The sequence below is a fragment of the Anser brachyrhynchus genome, assembly GCF_964034855.1.
Source record: "Anser brachyrhynchus genome assembly, chromosome: 4".
In the NCBI taxonomy this organism is placed as follows: domain Eukaryota; kingdom Metazoa; phylum Chordata; class Aves; order Anseriformes; family Anatidae; genus Anser; species Anser brachyrhynchus.
Genome location: NC_137698.1, coordinates 31,628,475 through 31,653,978, shown reverse-complemented (window position 1 = coordinate 31,653,978; position 25,504 = coordinate 31,628,475). Strand labels below are relative to the sequence as shown.

At 36.6% G+C, this 25,504-nt stretch overlaps 1 protein-coding gene across 2 annotated transcripts in view; it reads right to left on the bottom strand.

The window, feature by feature from the left end:
• Window positions 1-1,994: 1,994 nt before the first annotated feature.
• Window positions 1,995-25,504, bottom strand: part of PDGFC (platelet derived growth factor C) — a 120,908-nt gene continuing 97,398 nt past the window's right edge. For both annotated transcript variants that reach the window (XM_080588622.1, XM_080588621.1), the window contains exons 5-7: window positions 9,954-10,161; window positions 4,340-4,557; window positions 1,995-3,625 (exon numbers count right to left, since the gene is read on the bottom strand). In XM_080588622.1, coding sequence (XP_080444748.1) covers window positions 3,509-3,625; window positions 4,340-4,557; window positions 9,954-10,161 — 543 coding nt within the window. In that variant the 3' untranslated portion in view covers window positions 1,995-3,508. The remainder of the gene's footprint in view (window positions 3,626-4,339; window positions 4,558-9,953; window positions 10,162-25,504) is intronic.

Below are 25,504 nucleotides of genomic sequence, written 5' to 3'. Positions count from 1 at the left end.
GAATTGTGGGTGTAGAAACCTTGGCTCACCTTGAGGCTGTGAGGAGTTACGCTCCTCAGGAACACCTGACTGAAAAATTTCATCCTCAGGCAATAAAATCTTCAGAGGAAGAATCTAAAATCTTATAACAGGAATTTTAAGCACATCAGGAGACTGTAGTCATCAGCACCATTGCTCTTGCCCTTGTCTGCTGCATTTACCCCAGTGCCACTGGCCTGGCCCAGCCCACCACAGCAGTGGCGGTGCAGCCCTGCTGCCCACACCCTCATCAGCCCTTGGATTTTACCTCAGTCCCACCTCTTCCCGCCTACTATTGGAAATTACCAATTTTATTTTTTCCACACCAGTGTTCCTGTGCTGTCAGAAGGGCGTCTTCAAAACGTCTTGAGACTTTTCTGGGTGCAGGCCCCTGGCAAGCCCGGCCAGCTGGCTAAGCACAGGGGCAGGGTGCAGCAAGGCCCCACGCCATCAGGCCCCCAGGGTGAATTATCCATGCTCAGGGGGCAGCTGCTCTATTAAACAGGAGAGAGGATGTAGCAGGAAAGCTTCACCCTTCATTGCTTAGCTTGTTAGTAGCTTTCCCAAATCCTGTCCTTTAAAACAACCGCATCCACTGTATGTCCCGGCTGTCCTGGAAAATGAGAGTGTGCCCCAGCACAAGGCAGATGTGGTGCGCTGGCAGGGTCAGGCCTTCCTTCCATGCCCGTGATCCCTTTCCAGACGTGGCAGCAGGTCCCAAAACCAATAGCTGGCACTTCTCTCTCACACCTGACTTGCCGTAATCCTCCACACACTAGACAGCGAGGGGAGGCCAAAAACACAAGGTCAAGGCAGTGGCAGCGAGAAGACACAGCTTCAACACGGAGCGGAGGATGGAAAGCGCTCAGTAGGGATGGGCACAAGGATGGCAAAAAGGAGTGATGGTGATTGTGGGTCACATTAGAGAGAGTGCTGGGGACGGGGATGTAAAGAGCATGGGAATAACAAGTTCAGATGCAGCATTGTTGGGCCTACAGCAAGCAGCTGGGAAGGAAACTGGCACAAGAAGTATGGGCAAGGAAGGAAGTGAGCCAAAGGCAGGAGGCAATAAAAGAAATCCTTGTCACTTTTGGAAAACATCGCCCTCCGGATCCTGTATGCTTCCAGGAGCTGCCCATTCCTCTGCTGCCACTAAATACCTACCCCAAAATGCATGCCATGCCTTCTTCCACTAGCAAGCCTACCTACTGGATAAGACCTCCTGCATTTCCTACAGCAGAAATTTCTGTAGGGGAACTACATTTTTCAGTTCTTCTAATGAATTATGGTACCAGAGGCTATAATTTCTGCTTTTATCCCAATTTGCTTTTTAAAAAAGCTTTTGACATGACAAAGAAATCACAATATAAATAAATAAATAAATAAATAATCCCTTCAAAACACTTTATTCCGGTCAGGGACTCAAAATTCAAGTAAACCACATTTCCTGTGTGTCCACAATTCTGCATTCTAAAATAGGGTTAATGTTCAGACTGGATAATTATATGCTGCATTTACACCAGATATTTGTCTTACTCAGTAAGAGACTGAGGGTGAGGTAAAATAGGCCAGGTAAGATAGAATCAGATTTCACCTGAGAATTTTCCAGAACTGATATCAGAAAGTCATACCAACATGCAAAACCACCATCAGAACTCATTTTCATAATAGAAACAATAACAGACGATGTTATTTCTAGTTGATGGCTTCACATCCACTCAATTTTTAACATTTTAAATGTTTATACAAATACCACCACATTTCTCCTTCCCCCACCCCCCTTGTTTATTTATTTATTTATTTATTTTTGTCTCAGAGCTAAGCAGAATCAATAAAACAAGTGAAAATCTTGGTAACAGAAGACTTTCATTTTTTTAACTGACTTTCAAAATAGGTAGAGAATCACCCTCTTCACTTTTTTCTATTTTTGTGTATTGACCAGATACATATATGCAATCACACAGAAACGTATATTCTCCCAAAATTAGCATTATTACTTTATTTGGTGATTCATTACAATCTGCAAATCCAATAGTCAAAAAAAAAACTAGGCATAATGTTAAAGCATTTTACAAGCAAAATACTTTACTGTTTTCTTTTCAATTTGCATAGGGTGGGATAAGTGTATTGGTTAAAGGATACAAAGTACAGAAGAAATAAAACCATATTTCGTCAAACTGTACCAAAGTGTTATGATCCTGTGAGTGAACAGAATTTAAACAGCTATAAATGTCAATGGAAAACCATACACTTCAACATTAACAAGGCTGCCTTCCCATGACCGTGATGCATCACGAAGGCTGTAAGTCACTGAGCTTCTTATGTTGTAGATCATCCTACTTAAAAGAAATTAAACAGTTAAACAAGCCAGAATGCATCTATCTATGCTCATTTCTTTTCTACTGGAACAAAGGCCAGAATGGAGAGAGGGAATTTTCAACATCAGCTTCTGAAACCACTTACAGTAACGTCTGTCTCTTGTATATTCAGTATCATGGAGCTAACAAAGCTTTGAGCTTCATCCACACATCTCTGTTTATTATTACTGTGCTTCCAGGTAAAAAAAAAATAAAAATGTATTTTTTCACTGTGTAGCAACAAATTGTAAAAATATAGTGCTCCTATCCCATTGTAACCACATCTCTGTTCCTCCAACTGTACAAATCTGGCTTTAAAGTTTCACAAAACTAAAAAATAGTTGATCTAGGTTGTAATAAAAAAGAATATTAAATACCTTTGGTAAAAATAGATATATTTAACAAGTTTAGAAAAGCAAATAGTTATATTGTCAAAAGGAGAGTATAAAAATGTACACGATAAAAAATAACAAACAAGAAATCATCGGCCATAGTAGTAAGAATAAAGGCGCTGTTCTTTTCAACGTTTGCTTCCTTAGCTCATGTTATTGTCCAGTCTTCTTTCTAAAAGGCAGGAGCTTTGCTAGAGCATATGGAAAAATCCAGTCTTTCCTACCAGCATTAGACAAATTAAGTTTAATTCGGTACAAGACAGTCTGTTATAAACCAAGTTTATAAAACAGAGAATGCTTTGAGTACATAGGAGTTGTTGAACACAAAGAGAGATTTCAGATGTTTTCAGCCAGAGGCCAGATGTACTGGAGCTGTAGAAATGAGCCAGCCAGCAGGATCAAGTCTCCGTGATGTGAGCCTTCTAACTTAATTTTTTCTCCTAAATTATAAATCCATGTATTGTCAAAAAAACTGTGGGGGACATAAACAATACATATATTTGAAATCCCTCATTGATGCCTTTCTCCCATCCTTTCACTGGGCCTCCAAACAGAGCTGTCACACAACATATAATCCCAGTTTGGCTTCTCCTCTTTTTAGAGCTCACTGTAAATCTTGAAGATGGAAGATCCCCAAAGCAAACAACTGAGATTACAGAAGGAGATAATGCACAAGCCCCATAATAGAATCAGCCATTGATTGAATGTGCTTCAAAAGAAAACAGCACAATTAAATCATGTTTATCCTTCAGTATTCCCTTTGCACACACAGTCACACTCCTCGTGGTGTTCCAAGGGTACATCTGTCAATGATTTATGCAATCCCCGAACACCAGTCCTTGGCTTCAGCTGAAGAACCTGAAGGAAAAGAAGGAAAGCATCAAGAGAACAGCAAGCGCTTTATCACACACCTAGACTATGAGTTAGACTGCGCTGGAAACACAATGGATGACAGGAAGCCTATTAAAAGAAATTAGCGTTCCTCAGCTGAATTTCTACATTTATACCACCCACTAATTTTTATTTTTGCTTTTACGTCAATTCCTTCACAAAAGTGATTAAAACATGTTGAACAGATACTTGCTTGTATCAAAGAAGAGAGTCTTGCAGTTTCATATTTCTACTTCATTAACTTTAAGGGCTAATAATAGAGTTAAACCAATTGAATTATTAGGTAATTCAGTTGTAAATAATTTCAGTTATAACTTTATAACAATGGAAATGGGACAGATACTTCTTCCTTCATGGAGTTTATATCTACCACTAGAGAAAGTTGAACAAAGAGGTGTGGTTGTGATGTATCCAAACTGCACCAGTTAACAAATACCTCAGAAATGACTTAAGAGTTCCACAGAAAAGTACTTTAAAAAGATACCTTTTCTTTTTATGTAACACCTCATTAACAGTGGTTTAAAAAAAAGACTTATTTACTTTATTTAACTTATTTACTATGAGTGCAGCACACACAATGTTAAGATATATATTGGCACATTCCTGTAGTAAAAAGAAATTATTTATTTTGCTTTTAATATTTCCAAACATGCAAATGTAAAAAAAAAAAAAAGTGCATACCTCATGATATTTTTTGGTGACTTTTGTTGGTACACATTGGCACTCATTGCAACTCTGATGACAACAGGCACAGTTTCCACCACAACGTTTAACCAGAAGACACAATGGCCAGAAAATGGTGTCAGTTCGCTTCAGCTCCTCCCTCAGTGACACTGAGAAGTTGCGAGGGGTACAACTGTACAGTCGTACCTCCTCCTTTAGGAGGTTGAGATCAACCACTGCAAAGAGACAAACAAACTGGTGCTTTTCTGATTCGTAATACAACTTTATTGGTGGTAATCCAACTTGAACGCTGCAAAACCCTTGAGGAAAACTCAATTTTGTGCAGGCCATACAAGTTCAGCACACAGGTGTAATACTGCAGTTATATAAATAATATGAAACCTAAATTGAAAGATCCTTGTTTAGGAGTATTCACCAATTATTTTATAACTCTGGAGGGGTTGTTTCAAATTAAATAAAATAAGCTTTGGCTGCTTTGCATGTTGTTTGAGTTTGAGTGTTGCTATTCTATATTAATTACGGATTTGAGAAACACACATGACATTTAAGAACACTACAAACTTTCAAACACATTTTTGAGTTAGTTTGCATAAACCATTCCAACCTCACCCTGACGAAAAAAATGTCAATTACAGCTTTTTTTCAAGGGTGGTATAATTAAGTTCCTCTTGGATATAAATACTTTCTCACTTCTATGGACAAAGAAATTCAAGAAGTTGTATCATCACCACTGAATACTGTATAGACAACAAATAACTGTACAAGTATGTGTTATTAATCTTAGTATACTCCATTTTTCAGAGGACCCCTTCTCCTTCATAGTAGTGTATATATGAATTTCTGTTGCTTTTTAGGCATTGTTTTCATTTCATGTGTCTTAAATAAAATATTGCTCCTCTTTCTAGGCACCTCCCTTGAAATACAAGATAAAGTTATTCATATATGGCACCAGTTTGCCTATACTCTGGTTCCACTGTATCATGCTAGAGTTTCACTATGCCAAACTGCTAGTTCATGAAAAGATCAGAAAGAGGGCACACTACTTTAGGTTCCGCTTAGCTGCATAGCCTAGAAATAACAAACCTTGAAAGAGGCATTTAAGACTGAAAAACCTGGGATTGGTTTAGTGAAAAAAAATAACACATCTTTTAGCTTTGTGAAAATCAGTGCAACTTAACTCCTTCCAGAAAAGCCAGACTTATATTATCATGATCTGGGATATTTCATCTGAACTGCATCTCTCCAAACCTACCACCATTAAGGAACAGAAGTAGTGTCCAGTTCACAAGTGTATTCCAACTGGTTAGTATGATTTTATCTTCCTGAACAAAAGAAAAAAACTAAAACCCTATAGTAATACGGCTTTTGAGATTGTTGAAATATATATCTCAAAAGAGCAGAGTTTGAAGCCAACTGCTTCTGAGCTAACTCCAGAATAGACTAGGAATACAAATAACACAGTGCAGTTTAAAAATCGTATTATTAACCAGTAATGTTATTTCAGAAATCCTTTGTAGTTATTGCTAGTAGTTCATAAATAAAAAGCTATCAAACAAAGCTGAAATATGTTCCTGATCTGAATGGCCCTTTGGAGAAATACTTTTTTTTTCCCTGTACTAACCATGTAAAGAGCCTATAGATCACCACGGAGAACTTGAGTCTATCAACTCTATTTAAACATGTAGGGAATAGAATTTAGAAGATGCACTTCCCAAGTAGACATGCTCACAGGTACTGTCTCAGGAGCAGATCTTTGGGCAGCAATTTCATTCCACCTTTCTTCAAATATTTTCTTCACAGACCATATCCATATACTGGCACCCATAAGTCAGGGTTTACTGTGGTGAAGGGTAAGTTAAACACACTGAAGCCTTTTCTCTGCTGACATTTACAGTGAATGCCAAGCTGGTGCACTTCATTCCATCACTATCAGGTTAACATAGGCTCCTAAATAAACAATCTGATTTTTAAAAGTGAGGAGTGTGTAATAACTCCAATAAATTTACTGATAGGACACAACTCTGCCTCCCACACTGCAAGAACATTCCTTGGAGAAAGCTGAGAAGGGAGCAGAGAAAAAGAGACAAAACTTACTGGGGAGAGATCTGCTGTGAGAAATTAAAAATGATTTAAGTTCTTCTGATCAGCTAATAGCTCCAGGCTGAGCCATTTAGAGGGTGGACATGCCTACCTCCATTAATCAAGGACTGTGGAATGGAGAACTTTCTCCTGTTACATTTTCAAACATGTAAGAAGTGAATTGTCTGAATGAGGATAAAATGTCTTGAACACAAGAGAAATGCTAATTCTGTTATGCTTTCTACTGGTAGATTTCTACAGAGCATGAAGTTGCTTGGTACAGTGAACTTCAAGAGGCTAGGCTTATGTGTCCTAATACAACGTCTGGTTGGCCCTTCACCAGGAGAAGTCAGGCACTGCTGCCTTTTTTCCAGCAAGGCAGCTGATCCACAGGAGAGGGATGCCTGTGTGGCATTCAGCTTTCCTGATAACTCCTGTCTTTTCACAACAGCAAAAGAATGCATCCGTTTCCTGGAACTAGATACAGTTATATAATAGAGAAAAGGGCAATGTGCTAAAATAAGCAGGAAGTGTATTGCACATTTTGCCCCAGAATTGGAATGAATTTGAACGGAACCCCCTCAGACCTGCAGGCCAAAATTTTAAAAAGATTCTGTGCAAGAACTCATTCAACTCTTGGCCACTGACTTTTAGCATCTGTTGTTGTAATGATGGGCTTCAGGAGAGATGAAAAATGTCACATTTTGTTGCCATGCTTTACAGTGTATAAAGGTATATTGCTATTATACCTTACAATGAACCCTTGCCCTACCTTATGTAATTCAATTTTATTAAAAGGTCTGTGGCAAATTTATCTAGTGCTTATATAATCACTTCTTTGAAGTGTGTGAATGAAGCTGTTATTTTTTCAAAGAGTATCTGTCTGTCCAAAATTTATTTTAACACACTGTGGGCATGAAGCTAGATGAGAGAATGTATATATTCCCTTAAAAGTGTTTACTTAACCACAATAAAAGGTTATGTGGATTTCCCAAGTGCACTGAGTTACAGTACCTGTTATAATGTGAACATTTAAACACTCTTTCAACTTGGCTTCCACTCATGTATCACGTTTGACAGAACAGTCAAAGTTCTTTTGTTTAGCACTAGCTCAGGAGGAATGGAAGGTTCTGAAGTAGCACATGAATGGAAAACACTAACATAAAAATAAGGGGAGCAAGGAGGGGGGAGCAGAGAAAAATGTAAGTGCAACTGTCTAGCATCTTCTTGGACTTGTATCTAGTACCATATTAACCCTTCTTCTCCCAAGTTTTCATTTTTATTTTTTTCCAGTTGGAAATCATGGTTGGGACACTTGTGTGTGGGCACAGAAAGCAACAGAATGGTTTGAGTTCCGAAGCATCTTGGAGATGTTCTTGGGAGTGTACCTTCTTACTGGCTCCTACAATAGCACAGGGCTTTTTCAAAATTGGTTCCCATGCAATTTTTGGACGGCAAACAAGGATAACAGAAAAAAAAAAAAAATCACTTAACATTTATCCTAGAAAAGTACTAAGTGCTATGGTTGTATTATGTCTCTGTTCTTTAAAAAAAAAACACCTGCAGAATGTGGCCTGATGATTACGCAAAGATTTCTGTGGGAAGTGATGCGATCATTTTTTTTGCACTGTAATATATATTTTATTTTAAAGTATGTTTAATATTATAAAAGAATTCAGGACTATATTTAGACATCAAAGCTTCTGAACTTGGTGCTTCTTCTTTCCTGGCTATAAGTTTTTGAAAACAATTTATCCAGAGAAAACATCAGACGTAGAAGTTCTGTGGAATTTAGGTTATCTAAATATAGTTTTTCACACAAATTATTAAGTAGGAATAGAGGACAATACTCTGCATAAAATAAAACACACTTTCAATTAGACTTACATTTGATCTAGATGTAAACTGATATTTATCAGTTAACCAGGACAGTAATTTGTTTTTTACACTGAAATATTGCAAAAAACTTTTATATTTAACTATAAGAAAATAATTTCCTATAATTTGGAATCAGGAGAAAAAAAACAAAAACAAAAACATTTTAGGGCATGCACTTCTCCCAAACATTTCTTAAGAAGGTTTTTAAATACAGCAAACATGCCACTAAAAGGAATAACAAACGAAACATAAAAACACAAATAAATAGTTTGCTTTCCCTATCTATTGAATAGACCTAGCAGTTAATACTATGTCATCTCAACTGGACATATTTTCCGCCCCAAGCTATTAAATTACACAGTAATGCAGTCTGAGGGTGGTCTCTTCAAGATGAATGTGGCAATACCGTGATATGTTTATTCAGTGGAAAAATCTATTTCAGCGTCTAATTAGAAGTCTTTAAAAGATTTACTCTGATAGTTTCTTTCAAAGATATGTCTTGCAGGGAGTCATTTTTGTCTATATAGATGTTATCCAACACCTGCATTTTAGTTTATGTAAGGTTTCACAAATTACATTTTGTTTTTCTCCCACTTACTGTATGCTCATGGCATACATTTGGCAAACACGGAAACCCTTTAATTAGGAAAGCGTTAAATGACTATCTGAAAGACACAGTCCACTGCTGGAAGCTTTTAAATAGACTTCCTCCTCTTTGACTCTTAATTTAGTTGTTGTGTGCATAGCTGTAGCAACAGAGGTAGGGATGAAGGACTGAATTTTAGGCTCTGATCCAAGAATCAGCTGTCAGAAAATTAAATTTGAGTTACGAAAGGTTTCATCTCCTCCCTTTTCTTGCTGATCAGATGATAATCTAGTTTACATTTGCCAACAGAGGACTCTATTCAGTTACTCCCGTATGTCATCATTTTCTTGCTGCGTGGTGGGCAAGGAAGGAGGTATTGTCTGTGTGCTATCCATCCACACGGAATCCATAAAGATGAAATAGTGGGCAGCATCTGGATCACATGTTGTGGAAAATGCAAAAATGTCAAATGTAGATGGAAGAAAATGAGTTGCTGAACAAGAAACAGCTCCACAACTCTCAAAATACATAATCTACTTTATATCTGATTAATGAAGTTGAAATCTCCATGGTCAAACTGGACATGGATACAGTGATTTCATAAGGTATCACCAAAGATAAATATTTAGTTGACGTGGTGTAGGGACTGGAACAGTTCTAACAAAATAAACCAATTGTTCATACAATACAGTAAACGTATCGAAGCAAAAATGTTATCCTCCATAAAAAAAAAAGAAACCCACAAAGCTAGATTACACCACTCAGCCAGGATGCTCTACCACTCAGTGGAAAAGAAAGAGCTCTCGACTCCCTACAGAAAGGTAACCTTTCTGCTTATATTTTTTTTTCACTCTGTTACTTTATACTGCTAAGTTCCTTTAAGCTCTAAGTTTAGTTATTGTCCTTTCTCAGATACCATGATCATAAGAATAGCTACCAACAATGATCTCTAATGTATTCCTTTCTTGGAATCAAATGTTTGAGGTGAAGAATGTTCTTAATTACTGTTTCTTTATCAAGAAAACACATCTGTAGAAAACTGCAAGGCCGAACAGAAAAGTAATTTACCTCTTGATTTTCTTCCATGAATGTATGCCTTTCCAAGAAGTTGCCACGTTGGCCTGTACAAGTCTTCCAAATCCAGCTGCCACCGATCTGGCTCAAGGTACCGGATAAGTTCTTCCACAGTACTAAATCCAGCAACGGCATTGTTTAATACATCTAATGGTAAAGCTGACGGGGGTAGCAATGATGGGCTAGGTGCTTCTGTGTGGTGCTGCAATCAAAGCCAAGAGAAGAGTACCAGTCAGAGGTTTAATGGATTTGCTTTGATAAAGTATTGTACTTTATGAAGTTACATAGCTGGGAAAGTTTATAAGTGGCTAGTTTGTTTCCAACGCACAGTTTACCTAATAAGACAAATGACAAGAGTCAAAAAGTGCCTAATTATTCTTCAGCGATAAGTGTAAACAACCTTCCATGAGACAGCTTTCCAACTTCTTACATTCCTAGCCCTAAAGATAGCATGCTGCTATACCTGTTCTTTGAAGAAGTTCACTAAGTGATGGACAAGATTTTAGAAATAGAACAGAGTGACTGTGAAAATATGGTCCCATTAAGCACCAGTTATGTTTCATACAGTGCTATGAATTATGTTTCTGGTTAAACAATAACTAACAGTAATAACATCTGACATCACTGTAAGTATTTCTCTCCTAAGGAAAAAAAAAAAAAACAACAAAAAAAAACATATTCCCAAAGCTATCAAAGGTACTTAGATGCTGTAACTCAGTACTATAAAAATCTCCATACTTTCCCACAGCACAAAACTTACTGACAAACTTGCACTTGCTGGTTCAGGGGCACTCGGCAGCAGACAATTTGAGCAAAGTGAGATTTCTGATTTTGGTCGCTCTACTATCCATTTAAAAACTATTTATTGATTTGCATTTTCAAAAGAATAGAAAAAGGCAGAAAGGGAAACCTAGGCACAAAGCTCTACAAACATTACATCCAGAGTACTACACTAAGGCAATTTATCTGAGGACTGCATAAGGAGGAAGAAAGATTTGAAACTACTGCTGATTTAGGGGACAGGAAGGACAAGGAATCTTCAAGTTAAATGTGTAATGTTACGTGCATTGTTGCCCTCAATTGTGGTGCATGCAAGATTTAGGGAATTTTTTTTCACTATAAACACAGTCAGGCTTTGGAGGAGGCTGCCCAGAGAGGCTGCGCCTGAGGTTTTCGCTGCCTGGCTGAGGGATGAAGCCCTGACCCATCATCTGACCTCAGAGCTGACCCTACTATGAGCAGGTTAAACTAGGGACCTCCTGAGGTCTCCTCCTGAATTTTCCCAGAACATCACGTTAAGAAAGACGAACTGGATGTTCCTCCAATATGTGAACTAACATGCCTTGTGGTCAACATATATATATATATACATAACTATAATATTTTAAATATTTTAAATATTTCAAAATATTAACTTAAACTATTTAAATAATTTAATTTTCATGTATTTAATATAAATATAAAATATAAATATGCATATATAATTCCTCAGCAAACTTAGTGTGAAAATGGCACTCTTGGTACTCCAATGTGAAGTGTAAACATACTTTGTAAGAGCAGTTGTGTTTCTTTAGCTTTTCAAAATGATCACAGAAATAGACTGATGAGGAATTTCCAGCTATGCAAGAAAAAATATTTAATAAAATAACCCTTGCAGCACTACATATTACATAGCAGTTTTCTAAAATATGTATGACTACCATAGCTATATTTCATACCAATAAATATTTTCTCCCTTCTGTGCTCTCAGTTTTATTATACATACATTTTTGCTTTTGGCTAAATCTGAGGTTGAAAGGGCAGCAAATGGAAATAAACCACCACGCCCTTCCTATTTTTTGCTTCAAGGGCTTGTCTCTGTGTTCAAGAACTACAGAGACTAGAATGATCTGTTCTGTTTTTTAACTGGGAGTCTTGTAAAGGTAACACAAAACATAAACCTAATGTACTGGTATTACTAACTTTAGTGTATTTTCAACTTGCTTTTTTAATCATATTTTCAATAGTGTGAGTGAAGTGGTTGCTTCCCATTCTGGATGAATGTGGAGTTCAAAACACTAAAGTATTTCTTTCCCTCTTCTATCCAATGCCCATATTAAAAAAAAATAACATGTTGATACCTCTATTAGGTTATGATAATAAAGCAACAGATTCTGGTCTATAATTTAAATATTTGCTCTTGGCAAAACATGCTACTCAGCAAGTTTCAAAATAGTGCTATGACACTGTAATTCAGCTGGTCAAAAAAAATTACATTTTTTCTTCCTGTTTTTCTCCACAATGATGTATTTGTTAGCAGTCACATTTCCTGGTTTGAAGGTGCAGGGTTTTGCTAAGGGGAAAAATAAAATACGGCACAAATGGTAGAACTAGTACCTGACAAAAAAGTTCTTCTATTTTGTTTCCAGATGAAGAATTTACTTCAGTGTCTCACCTATACTGACAACTTTTGTTTTCAAATCAAATCGATGAATTCCGGATGAAAATCTGTTGATCTAGAATCTATTTTCACATTTCACAACCTCAAACATGCACACTTAGCAATAAATACACAGAAACGATTTATGTTATTCTGGATTCAGTAGGCATTTGCCAGAGTTAAAATATTATGAGGAAATGGTGAATCATCGTGCTTAACAGTAGCACAATTAAAGTTGTCATCACTTTCTCATCATTCTCAGACCAAACATGAAGAAAAATTAACTGAAACAGCAAAATCGCACAGCGTTTTTGAATAAAGATAAAGATTAATGTTGTATTCCCCAATAATCGTAGTCAATTTAAATCAAATACTTAAAATGTATCATAGATAATCAATATCATAAAACTACATGCTGTAATTTATGACATAATAACCTTTATGAAACTTCAATTTATAAACTTAAATATAAACGTTATTTAAAATCATACTGTATATTGCTTTTACTTGGTAATAAGTATTACATTTGTTAACTTAAATCTTTTGGACAGAAAAGGACAGCAAAAATGGTACTCATTCCTTTGACTAACATAATCTGTTGCAATTTTATACAATTTACAATTTCACTCGATTTTCTCAAAGTTTTTTTCTGTCCCATGCATCCTTGATTAATATCAATATTTTAGGTTTGAGACCACCTTTTTATTTTTATTCCTGAGGATGCATAATTTCCCTGAAGACAGATTTTGAAAAATACCTCAACAAGGTTCTTATTTCAACATGATTCCTCTTGTAAACAAAACACTCTGGCTTTTGTTTCTGTGCCCAGGAAACAATTTCAATTTACTTTAACAAGAAAAAAGATGCTTAAAAACAAGATAGAGCCAAAGAGTTGTGTCTTTACTGTTACTAAAAATGATTCAGAATGAAAACCAGAGCAGAAAACTTAGGATTTCTGCTACCCTGTAGAACAGCCAAGGACGACAATTAGTGTTGGATCAAACAGAATTTTCAGTAGGTCTGTTTATATTATATTTCTATGTGTGTACTTGACTCTATCAAAACAAACACCTTATAGAAATTCCCTAAGGTGTTTACAAGTGTAAAAGAAAGGCAAATAGACCAAATTTAGGCAACAGTTTAAGATACTGGCTTGGAAAAAAAGTAGAAAATAATATGAAGTCTTCACAGAAGTATCCAGCCCTGACGGTTATATGTAACAATAGGCCTCTGGAAGAAACCTAGGGAGTAAAATTCACATTATTGCACTCAGAACACAAGTTATGCCCTGTTGAAGGAATCAAAGCTACTCCATCTACCCCCTTTCCCAAAGGGAAAAGTGTATGACACATCCATGGAACACATAAGGCGGCACCCATCAGTGAAGCAGCAAATCTGAATAAAACCCTGCAACACGTGAATTTGAAATTACCCAGTTGAAGCTAAGACCTACGGGATGAAGTAGCGTGCAGCCTAACTTAAGTACCTGTGATCCATTTCTTGTTCTGACATGTATTTTCTGAGCATATAATTTAGGCCACAGCTTCATGGTGAAAAGCATCTGGCAGCAGCAGCTCCTTGTTATGTCAGCATGACTGTGTATGTGGCTGCATCATAAACAAGAACTAATCTTTCTAAAGAAGAACATTTCTCCTTTCCATTTTTCTTTAACCGCAAGCTTATTCACAGAGCAGACCTCCAACAGCTAAACCATCACAACCAAAAGCACAGTGGCCACTAACACAAACATTATTAGATTCAGTCTGGCCCTAGGAATTTCATACCATGGAAGCTGCCTCACAGCCTTGTCAAATCTGTAAAGTAAGTGTAATGGCAATTCCTTGATATCACAAGCTCCATGAGAGAATGGATACAATAAACACTTATTAGATACTCAGTAGTTTATCTGAAGAATCCAGAAGTATTTAGATAGATGAAGAGCAAAACTTTGGATATTAAACAGTATGTTATAGCCTTTCACCTTCTGCTGCTATCTGTGTGCTATTCCCTTGCACAGAACCTGCTCCAAGGATCAACCATTCAGAACAAAACAGCACTCACCTACCACTACACAGGATAAGCTCTTAAGCACCACTTGCAATCTAAGCAAAGCCTTCTTTTTGGTCCTGCCTCATAGGTACTGACTGTCAAGGTCCTGGTACTACCCCTCTCCAGCTAGAGGCGAAGAAAGAAGTAATTTTGTTAGGTTGCTGCTGCCAAGAGCGATGAATTTCATGTTTAACAATTCAACTGCTGAGTTAAGACTGGAACAACAAAAACAAGTGAGTCAAATACTTGGCAGGACAGGACATTTACAAGTAGTGAATAATGTGTCTACAGAAAATTCCCTCTCTGCATAAGAAATCCCTTTTTTCACTTCTTTTCTTGAAGAAAACATTGTCAAGAAGTTCCTGAGTGAAAACCCATTCATCAGTTGGCACAGTTTGGAGAAACTATTAAATATCAGTATGGTTTCATCAGGCTAGAAGGCACTCTGTAACAACAAAAAAGAATTCAGAGGAATCTCCCTTCCTCCCAAAATCAACGGTGATCAGTACTTCGAAGGAAATAACATATTTCTTCTAATGAAAGATCCTTACAGCTTTTATTAATATTATACAAGAACAGATTTAGAAGTATGCTATTAAAACTAGAAGTACATGCACATTCTTGTAACACAACAAAGAAAGGCTATTTTCTTCCTTTATAATCATAGGTAGCCCTCCTATTACCATCATTATAAGCTAGAGGGAGAGCAGATATCCAGCTCAGAAAGAGTTTGCCCTGAGGACACATAAGCTTCTTGGCATAACAGTAACTCTTTCTTTTCTCTTCTCCCATAAATAGATGCAGTAATGACTCTGAAAAGCGCCTACAAATCATTGCCTATCTGAAAAGAACTTGTGCTCATGTAAATAGTACAAAAAGCTAATCCATTTGTTAGTCTGTCAAGCAAGGATGTTCCATGGCTTGGCCGGTGGGCAACCACCAAAGTGGAGAAAGCAGGTTCCAGCATCTGCCCCTCATGCCTCCAGCAAAGAACAAGAAGGAGGAAAGGCAGGTAACCCATTTAGGCTACCAAAGCCATGGAATAAGCCAAATGTGTTAACTTGGATGTGAGAGATGTAAACCAGGAAGGCCAGGACAGTTCCTATCCAATGCAGCACTTGCCGCTTTGGCCAAAGTTGCTGTTGCCGCGGTGAGGATGACAAGACAGGCTCCAGTGACGCTGAAGTAAACACCCATCTAGTTCAGCTATCCTCACTTCAGGGATACAACTTCTGCCAGTCAAATGACCAGCAGGTAGGGGAACCAACCCTCCTCAACTTAATCAGCTACTGCCTGTGGGACCCTGGACACAGGATGACAGCCCCCTCCTTCCTCACAGAGCCTCCCGCTCCTGCTGGCTTCCTAATTTTTCTTGTCTAAGCCTCACTTCATATTCATACAGGGCTTTCCTTTTATCTCAGTGAAAACCTTACTTTCTGAGTATCCATGTCCTTGCAGCAATTTATGTCTTAAAGCCAGAGATGGCTTTACAAACTCTACACCACTAGCTTTTTTTTAATGGGCTTCAAGTTGTACACCGTTTCTACTCTTGTTTCCATAATCCCCAACAGGAGAAAGGTCACAAGGGAAAGTGAATGGATTGCTTCCTGTCTGTCTTTTCCTGTCACAAGTGTGAATAAAGGAATAAAGACATATAAAAGTAGTGTTGGGAGCAGCCTAATATTTCCTCAGGTTAGCAGACAGTGTTGAGATAAAATATATTTGGAAAAGTCCCACACACTCCCCCAAATAGAGTTTCTGTGCTGTTCACAGAATTGTAATGGTGCTGGAAACAACTGGGACGTGCTCTCACGGAAATTGGCTGCATGAAAATTGCACAGGATGTCACTAAGCATCAGCTTTCTTCCTGCAAATCACAGCTATTTGCCTGAAGCCTGTGCACCTTCACACCCTTTGAAATACACAGCATAGGAGAGAGAATCACTCATCTGAAGCCAAAACTGACACCTATCTAGAGCAAGTTCGTGAACTCTCAGAGGATGACATCGATAGCAATAATTTCTGGAGGCCATTTTCAAGAAAACTTTACTGATTTAGTTTATTCTCTTCCTAAGTTAATTATCTGTAATCACATATGTGTATACATACGTGTGTGTTTATATATGTACAAAAATACATCTTGCTTTTTCCTGTGACCACATGTATCAGCAATAATCCACACTAATTCATTTAGAAAATCAGAAGGTGGCAAAAAGAAGAAAACTAAAGCTCACAATAAGGCCTTCCATACAGTGCACTTCATTGTGGTAACTGTAGCGTCTTCTGTGAAATGTATACACAGAGAAGTATCCTTCTTGGATGTGGCTGCATGAAGTTACTGAATTTTTCAGTGTATCTGGATAAGTCTCAGTGAAGCAGCACACAGTACTTCATCAGGAATTCATAACCAGTACAAAATTACCAAATTTCTCTCTGTCTTGTCCTCTGACAGTATTACTACAAAATAACTCAGTGACTCCTGTATTCTTTTGGGCAAGAACTTTAATTTACTGATTTATTCTTTCTTTCAGTTAAGGAGAGGAGAAGAGACAGACCATTCTACTTGAAAGCTGTGTCACCAGTGTCTCTAGCAACTGCAGAGGTCTCCAACCATGACATGTACAATGCCTTCTAGCCCTAGAATCCACAAAGCTTGCAGACTCAGCCTGCTAGTAGTTGCAAGAGGAATCAATGTTGATACCTTTCTACCTTCACTGTGGATTTTTACCATATTCGATTACATTAGGAACTTGTGGCTGTAGTACTGAATAATAAAAGTTTCTAGACAGAAGACCCAAAGAAATGCAAGACCTCTTATGACTCAGATGTATTTTGACTCAGTAGCCAAACACTCAAGACTTACGTTGAATGTGTGTCCTGACGTACTGAGTTGAACAAAGAGCATCTAAAAGCAAACACAGTGCTGCAATGAATCAGGCCTAGAAGGACAGAACAAGTTATGGCACAAACTATCTCCACGACATAGAAAGTTTCAAAGTCAAATCGCTATGGCAGTTTTCATCCGCAGTCCTTCCATCAAGTAATTTTCTTTTTGTTGTTGTTGTTGTTTTCAGATTACTACAGATATGCAAACTAATTTAAGGTATATAATCCTTGGGTTTTGATTCCTATAAAGTATATTTGCGAAAGAGTAATATCTAAACCATAACTACTCCCAGAACCTTAATCCTTTGTAAGCACTGGCTTCTTGTTTATAAATCCCTCTCTTCTAAATAAGACTTTAAAGGAAATTTACAGTGAGCTCTCTTCACCCAGTGTGAGAAGAGCCATAAGAAAAAGAACCTCTACGTTTCTCTTGCGCTCAAATAGTGATTAAGACAGTAGCGTACTTTGTGACTGTTCATAACAACACTTTGCACTAAAATATTATTTCACGGGCATACAAAGATACTTGAATGAAAGACTAGAAAGCTGAATAAGAAGTGTTTTTTAACACCTGAATAAATAAACCCTTTGTAAACCCTTGATAACCTTGTAATAAACCCTTATAATAACCCTTGGTATATTTTTATTCATTACATGTTATTCTCTGGAACGTCCTATTTTGATGAATGCTGTCTTAAACCTGCAATTCCTTCCTACAAGGGAAGTCTTATAAATTATGTTATATATCAAATACTGAGAGAGAAAAAAAAATGCTTTTCTGAGTATTAGGATCTCATTATAAATACATTCTTTTTTCACGGTTCAGACCAAAACTCAAATTTAATGCACAGAGATCCTTGGCCCCAATATTTAGCTGAATTTTAGTGGAAAGACAAAACTAAAAGAATCCCAATTCAAATTAACTTATTTCACTAAAGCTTTGAAAGTATGCAAGTCCTGTATACATACCTGCTGTAGGCTGAAATGGGGAAAAGTTTACACTTCAGTTAAGGCAAGATTTGCAACAGAACAATCCAAATTATACTTTAGATGTGAAATTATCATCTAAATGGAGGAATATCATTGTTGGACAAGCAGTAATTTAAAAGTCTCACTGCACGAACGTGTCAATGCAAAAAAAAATCCTAAAACCACAAGACTACAGTGAGCATTTAGATACAGCAGAAGGAATGTTAGCTCAAATCTTACTGCAAATTGGGTTACTATGAATATTAATCACCTCATTTATATACACACCCAAAATTCATACAGGAAACGCACCTGCATCTGTTACATTTATGATTTATAGAAGGATTTTGTTGTTCTGTACACAAAGCTCTAGTTCTTGCTTGACAGACAGTCGTTTACAAGAACTAAACAGTCAACACAAGTGCAGTTGTTCTGAAGAGAGGATGTGGTCAGCCATAATTAAAGGACATCATGTTTGAAGGTGCATTTTTTTTATTTACTCATTTAAGTCAAAATATGTGAATACTTATAAAAAGCTTAACCAAATGGAACAACAGCAAGTGTTTGGAGTCAGGGAATGAACTCCTTTCTCTAAGTTCCCCCTAGGTATTAGAAATGGGTAGTTGTTTTTATGAAAATGTTTACTTTTCCCAGTAAGTTCATAGGAGGTTCATCAAACGTTAAACACTAGGAATGACTGTTTATTACAACTGGAAAGTGTATTTGGCAAGGGCAATGAAAATGACTTCCACAGTATATGCAATTTTAAGGTGATCCTTCAGTATACATACTAAATTGCATTCCACAACAGGTTTCTGTTCATTTCATATCACAATAAAAGGAACACACCCAACATTCCTGTACAGCAGATACTGCAAATCAGAGCTTGTCCTGCCTTGAAGGTAAAAAGTCCTTGAACAAAAAAATTACTTTGCAAGGAAGGCACCTCAGCTCTGTCCTCATGTATCATTCTTTAGTGTCATCAAACATGCTAGAGATTTACCGTATTAAGATTTGTGAAGAAAAGTAATTTCTGTAAATTTGCTTTATATGTAATAGATACATCATAACCCAATGACCCTCTACCCAAAGGTAGAGGCTATGACTGCATTGCCCATGTACAGATTCTCACACTGTTTGAACAAGCCAGACTTTAGATCTTTGAGCTAGCTTTTGCAGTCCTATACAGCTAGCCATAATGGTGATCTAACATACTCATAATGTCCAGCTGTATCACTCTTAACTACGTATTTTCTACTATATCTCTTAATTCCCATCTCATGTGACTTCAATATACTTCCATATATATATTTTATAAATTATGCACACAAACATAATTACACAATGTGTGATTACACAATAACTAAAAGGCAAAATAATTTGGAAACGTATGCTTAAATAGAGAAATTTCGCTTCCTAAGAAAAACATATTCCAAAACAACTTGCATTTAGAACCAAAAAAGATTATAAACAGAAGTTCAAAATCCTAAGTACTCCAGCAGAAGTCCTGTAGTAGAATAAACAGAGGTACAGGAGACCAGAAATTGTAACAAGAAATAGGAGACATCTTGTTATTCATCTTGTTATGAAAAAGGCAAATCTCATTCAGATGCATTCAGAACAGCATCATAGTGCTGGACTATTGAGCTGCCAGAGGTGTCTCAGCTGAAATACAATGTTCAGTTTTATCTCCAGCAGTTTTAAGATACAGGCAGACAGAAAACACTCAGAGAAAAAAAGCAAGAAGAAAAAGAAAACATGAAATACGATAAGATTGAGTGATACAAGTTTCTTTAATCTAGACTGACAGGAGATGCGATAACAAACATGTAATAGAGCATCAGATGATCAGCTGTTCCCTAGTCCATCAATGACAGGAAGTAAGATTTATGTTGGGGAAAAAAAAATCATAGTATGTAAAGCAGTGCAACAGATGATTGAGCAGATCTGTGAAATCTTTGCCCCTGAACCTCAGGAACAGTACAAATATCTAGCAAGAATAAACTGTCTATCTAATCCCTTCTTAGAGCAGGAGAATGGATCAGAAAAGATCTTACCAAATTCCCTTCTAGCCTTGCCTTTCTGTGATTGTACTACACAGAATTTATCTCGTAATCTTGTAGTTTCAACAAAACGTGTAAGATTATGCTGAGGAAAATCCTGAATTCTAGAAACAAACTAATGCTAAATCATTTTTATATTTACTCCATTGACTAGACATAACCCCAATTCTTCTGTATACACTATCAAACCCTATTGCATTTTTTTCCTTTCAATGATTATTTCTCCTTTTGTATATTTTAACCTATTTTAACCCTTAAAAGTTGTTATATTAATGCTATAACAAAAAGCAGTAACTGCATGCCTATATACTTAAATATAGAATATCTGCTGGGAAAAAAAAAATATTTTTTTGTTTGCATGTCAGCCCACAAGCCTTTATTCACATGAGAATATGGAAATTCATAAAACTACTTCCTATTTTAAACTTTAATTTGGCTACTTTCTCTTGAAGAAAACGAGGGAGTCACAGGTTATAACCAGGACTTCAGAGGAACAGGTTTTTAATAAAAGTTGGTTGGTTGTGAGCAGAAGAAGTTCCTTTGGCAGTATCATTTACAATTTCTTTGAAACCTCAAAATAGTATGTAATATAACCCACTTAAGAAGATGGTTTTAGCATCAGCCATAAAATAAAAGTAGACACATTTCTTCCATGCTCTATTTTTTCAATCTGTATGGCTGCTACTTAAAATGGAGCCTTCAAAGATGGTTTGAAAGCAGACTGCTTCATTCTATTTCAAGTACTCTCCCATGAAGTTCTATGCTGCTTGCAGCATGAACAAATCCATTAAATTAGAATAGGTTGAATTTTAAGGCACCGCTACAAGTAACTGCCTCAGCCTGCTTCTTGGTATTATTTAAAAAAATAAATTATTAAAATAAATAGCCTAATTACTTTTATTATAATGCATAAATATACAATGTTTTCTTTTGCACATGCAATTCCTTCTCAGCCCTTTTTGTTAGACATGTAAACAAAGAAGGAAGGGAAATCTGCCAAGTAATAAACCCATGGTATTAACACATCCAGTGTGTTGTAGAGCAAAGTCTGATTCTCCTGAAGACTGCTAATAAATCAATCAATTTTCATTTAAGCCTGACAGAGGTTTGGTTATAACACTGTCACTGTCCACAGATGTGTTCAAATTACCTCCAAGTTTCCTGGTCAACAAGACCAAGTCTTGATTATTTTTAATTAGGGCTTGCTAACATAATATGAGTAAAACTGGCACTCTGTAACAAAAAAGTTTGAAAAATCATGTTATCTTGTCAACCAGGCCATTACTTTTCCTCATCAAGTTTTAAGAGAGTCTATTCAGGTTATCGATTATGGCCCCAATCCTACAAGCAGAATTGCTAGTACTGTCATGCTGACTTCATTGGATCTTGTCTGTCAGATGGTTGCATCTCCTTTCAGGTTAGTTCTCCGTTCTTGCACACTCACCCTGCTCTAAAGCTACAAACCCCAAACCAGTTATCTGCACAAGAAAGGAAGTGCCACACGCTAACGTAACACTGCACTAATCCTAATCCTTTAACAGAGTACTGTCCTACCATCTAAACACAGCGAGTTGTTTTTTTCCAAAGGAGTAATTTTAGTCAAAGTTGCAAAGCCTTCTGCAGGGTCATTGTTCATTTAATTTCTCAGGTACCCTTTTTAAAATTGTTAACAGCCATTTGAAAATTAATATTTATACACTTAAACATACTTTTCTGCTTTCATTTCTGCTAGAGTTTGTTTATGCTTAAAATATTTTCTTCCTCAGTCTCCTATTTTCCTGTTCACTGAATCAGGAATACTGGGTGTTTCTGATGATTTCATGGAGAATATATGGAACTAATTACAGAACACAGACATCAAAAACTGTAGTTTTCTAAGCTTTAATTAACCGCGGTTTCATGGGCTGCTATTCATCACAACCTAGGAAGTGGTTCAATGTGGGGTTTATTATCAGTTTAAATAGTCAAAGTGTGAAGCATTGATTCCACCTGAATTTTCCAGCCCATAAAAAACATGTTTTTCTGTGAACTGCAGACATTGATTACATTCTGTTGAATCCAACATTACATAAAGTCATTTATTGCATTAGTGTACCAGACTGAAAGATCTGGTGAGATCTTTCTAACCATGAGCTATCTGTTGATCCGGACAGAAAGTGTGTCTCAAAGACATACGATCACAAAGGTCGAGACCAAACCTTTTCTCTACAGATATCACTTGAATGCTTGACAAAACAGTTTCAGATATAGGACAAATAAGAAGATAAATTTTAAGTGATGGTAAAAAGCCATGTTTTAGAAGTACTGCAGGTGGGATTCCTTCCACATGATCTGCAAGATATGTTTAGATAACAGGAACCAATTCTGAAGGTTCTCAATACTAAAAATGACGTGTAATTGTGAGGTACTGCAAAAATTATACTTAAGAAGCAATGTTAAACAAGTCAGCTAAATTGACTAGAATGACTGCTGTGCTTTGCTGAAGAAAGAGTCAATCTACTACTTGGTGGAAATCTTTTCTCTGTAAACAGTCATATAGGTAAGAGACACCTGTTTGCTGAGGTGCTGTTATCATCATGTTCTTAGCTTTCTCCATTATATACTCATAGAACCATAGAATGGTTTGAGTTGGAAGGAACCTTAAAGACCACCCAGTCCCAACCCCCTGCCATGGGCAGGGACACCTCCCACCAGACCAGGCCCAAAGCCCCATCCAGCCTGGACTTGAACACTGCCAGGTATGGGGCATTCACAGCTTCTCTGGGCAACCTGTACCAGTGCCTCACCACCCTCTGAGTGAAGAATTTCTTCCCAATATCTAATCTAAATATTACAAAATATGCAACTTAATTTAAAGCAGTTTTGTATCTTTATCTGTGCAGTCACACTGGACAAACATGAGTTGCATGAATGAAAATTATTAATAGGATATGCCAGTATAATCCACTTGGGGAATGAGAGAAGAATTGTCATTTCAAGTACATCACTATAAACTTAATATAATTTGACTAAATTCATATGGATAAAAAATTCCCTCTCTAAAAATTATACTCGAGTTTAAAAGTTGGAAGAGAACATTTTGCTATTTGAAGTTATATTGTCTGCTCAAACAATAAGGATGTGGATTACCTTAACAAGAATTGCGTTATAACAGAATTCTGAGAAAAACAAAGATGCTTTAGTAAGCAACAAAATTACATATTGACATCTTTCTTTTTTTTCCCTATAGAAAGTACTATATCAGTATTCTCACAGAAAATTAAAACAGTATGAAATTTGAGATAAACACTGATTGTGATCTCAGTATTATAATATCAATGCTATCCTTAACACAATTTCCATCAAAGTTAAATTTGTCCTGGTAATCTTTACTTCACTGCTGAAACTGCTCCATGATGTATAATTCACTCACTCAGAAATTTAGAGGAATAGGTAGCAACAGTGGAATTAGATCTCTGTGGCCAGTACTTTATTCTCAATTTAATAAACACATACAGAGACACAATTATTTGCCAATGAATTAATCAATATATATTTTAAAAATAATCTATTTATACTTGGATAGCATGGCCATTGCTTTGATGATGTGGTCACTATTTTTCAGAGTCCAATACCTAATATTTCCTGTTGAGGGCAATGGGATCTGTTTGTTTGAAAATCTGTCTGTCAGCAGTCACACTATCTGTACAACATAAAAGAGTTAATCAAAACATCCAGAGATTTCAAAAGCCTATAAATTGAAAAGGGTAACATTATCTATTATTGAAATTTGAACTGTGTGTTTATCACTAGATGAATAGAAATAACGAACATTAAATTTACATGCAATAATAAAACCAAAGATGACACACTGTTAGAATAATGCTAAAGTAATTTAGCATTAGCCCTGACAAAAACTAGGGGAATATCATTTGTACTGAATGATCTGAATGATTTGTACTGAATGACAATCTGGCCAGTTTTCCCTCCTTAGGTAACCTGACCATAATTTTTGCTTTCTCCTTGAAACCTCAATATCTAGCAGCCCAAAAAAGCTGCCATCCTTTTCTGAAGCAGAAAATATCACTGGAAGGTGCAATGAAGCAGTGGCCTATTACACATGGTGTTCTGTGTCCAGTAACAGCCTGCAACAGATTCAGAATATAAAATATCACAGAATCACAGAATTGTAGGGGTTGGAAGGGACCTCGAAAGATCATTGGGTCCACCCCCCCTGCCAAAGCAGGTTCCTTAGAGCAGGCTGCCCAGGTAGGCGTCCAGATATATCCAGATATATCCATAATGAAAAGTTCACACGTTGCACCTATACAAGTTGTGGTCCTTCCCTGCTTCTCTTTGCGAGCTCTCTGGTTGCTAGATTAGGGCACTGATATTTGTAAGTGTTTGATTAAATAAAGAAACATGTCTTGGTAAGAAGTATTTTGTAAGAAAATATACTCTCACACTATTAGGAAATTGGATTTAAAGAGAAATTAAGAATGGAATGTGGTATTTTTTTTTTCTTAAAACTATATTGTTAAAATGATTTGCCTGTTTTCAGATTTTTATGATGACATCCCCTTATTATTTTGCCACTCCTCCAAGCATTAACCATGAAATTTAGACCAGACCTTACATACAAATTATCCACTGGCATTTCTGTATAATAGCTTTGTACAGTGTTGCTTTGTATAGCTCAATTCATAATGCTCTGCAGACTGGCATGATTGTTTTTAAAATTATCATTACTTTTTTTTTTTTTTTGTAAACAGCCTGAAGAGCAAAGGTGGTGTTTCTGTTCATATTGAGACAGCTTTTCATTTATTGATCTCCTGAATTCCCCTACAATTTTTAAGCACTTGCAGGTAATGAAATATCAAACCTTATTGTGGAAATGTTTTTATTATTATTAAACAGCATGACAACTCTCTTTTCCAAATTAAAGAAACACTTCTCTAATACAGTTTTTAAAAATACTAGGTATACTAGTAAGAGATGGAAATGGAGGCAGTAAAAGACAAAAAAAAAAGAAAAGAAAAAAAAAGAAAAAAAAAAGATTATGCTTAAAACAATGGTCAACAACCACAATCTCAAACTAATCACAAAAGACCCCGCAATTGTACCCGTTATCTAAATGAAAATCTATCTATCTATCTATATTATTTACTAGCACTGTTACA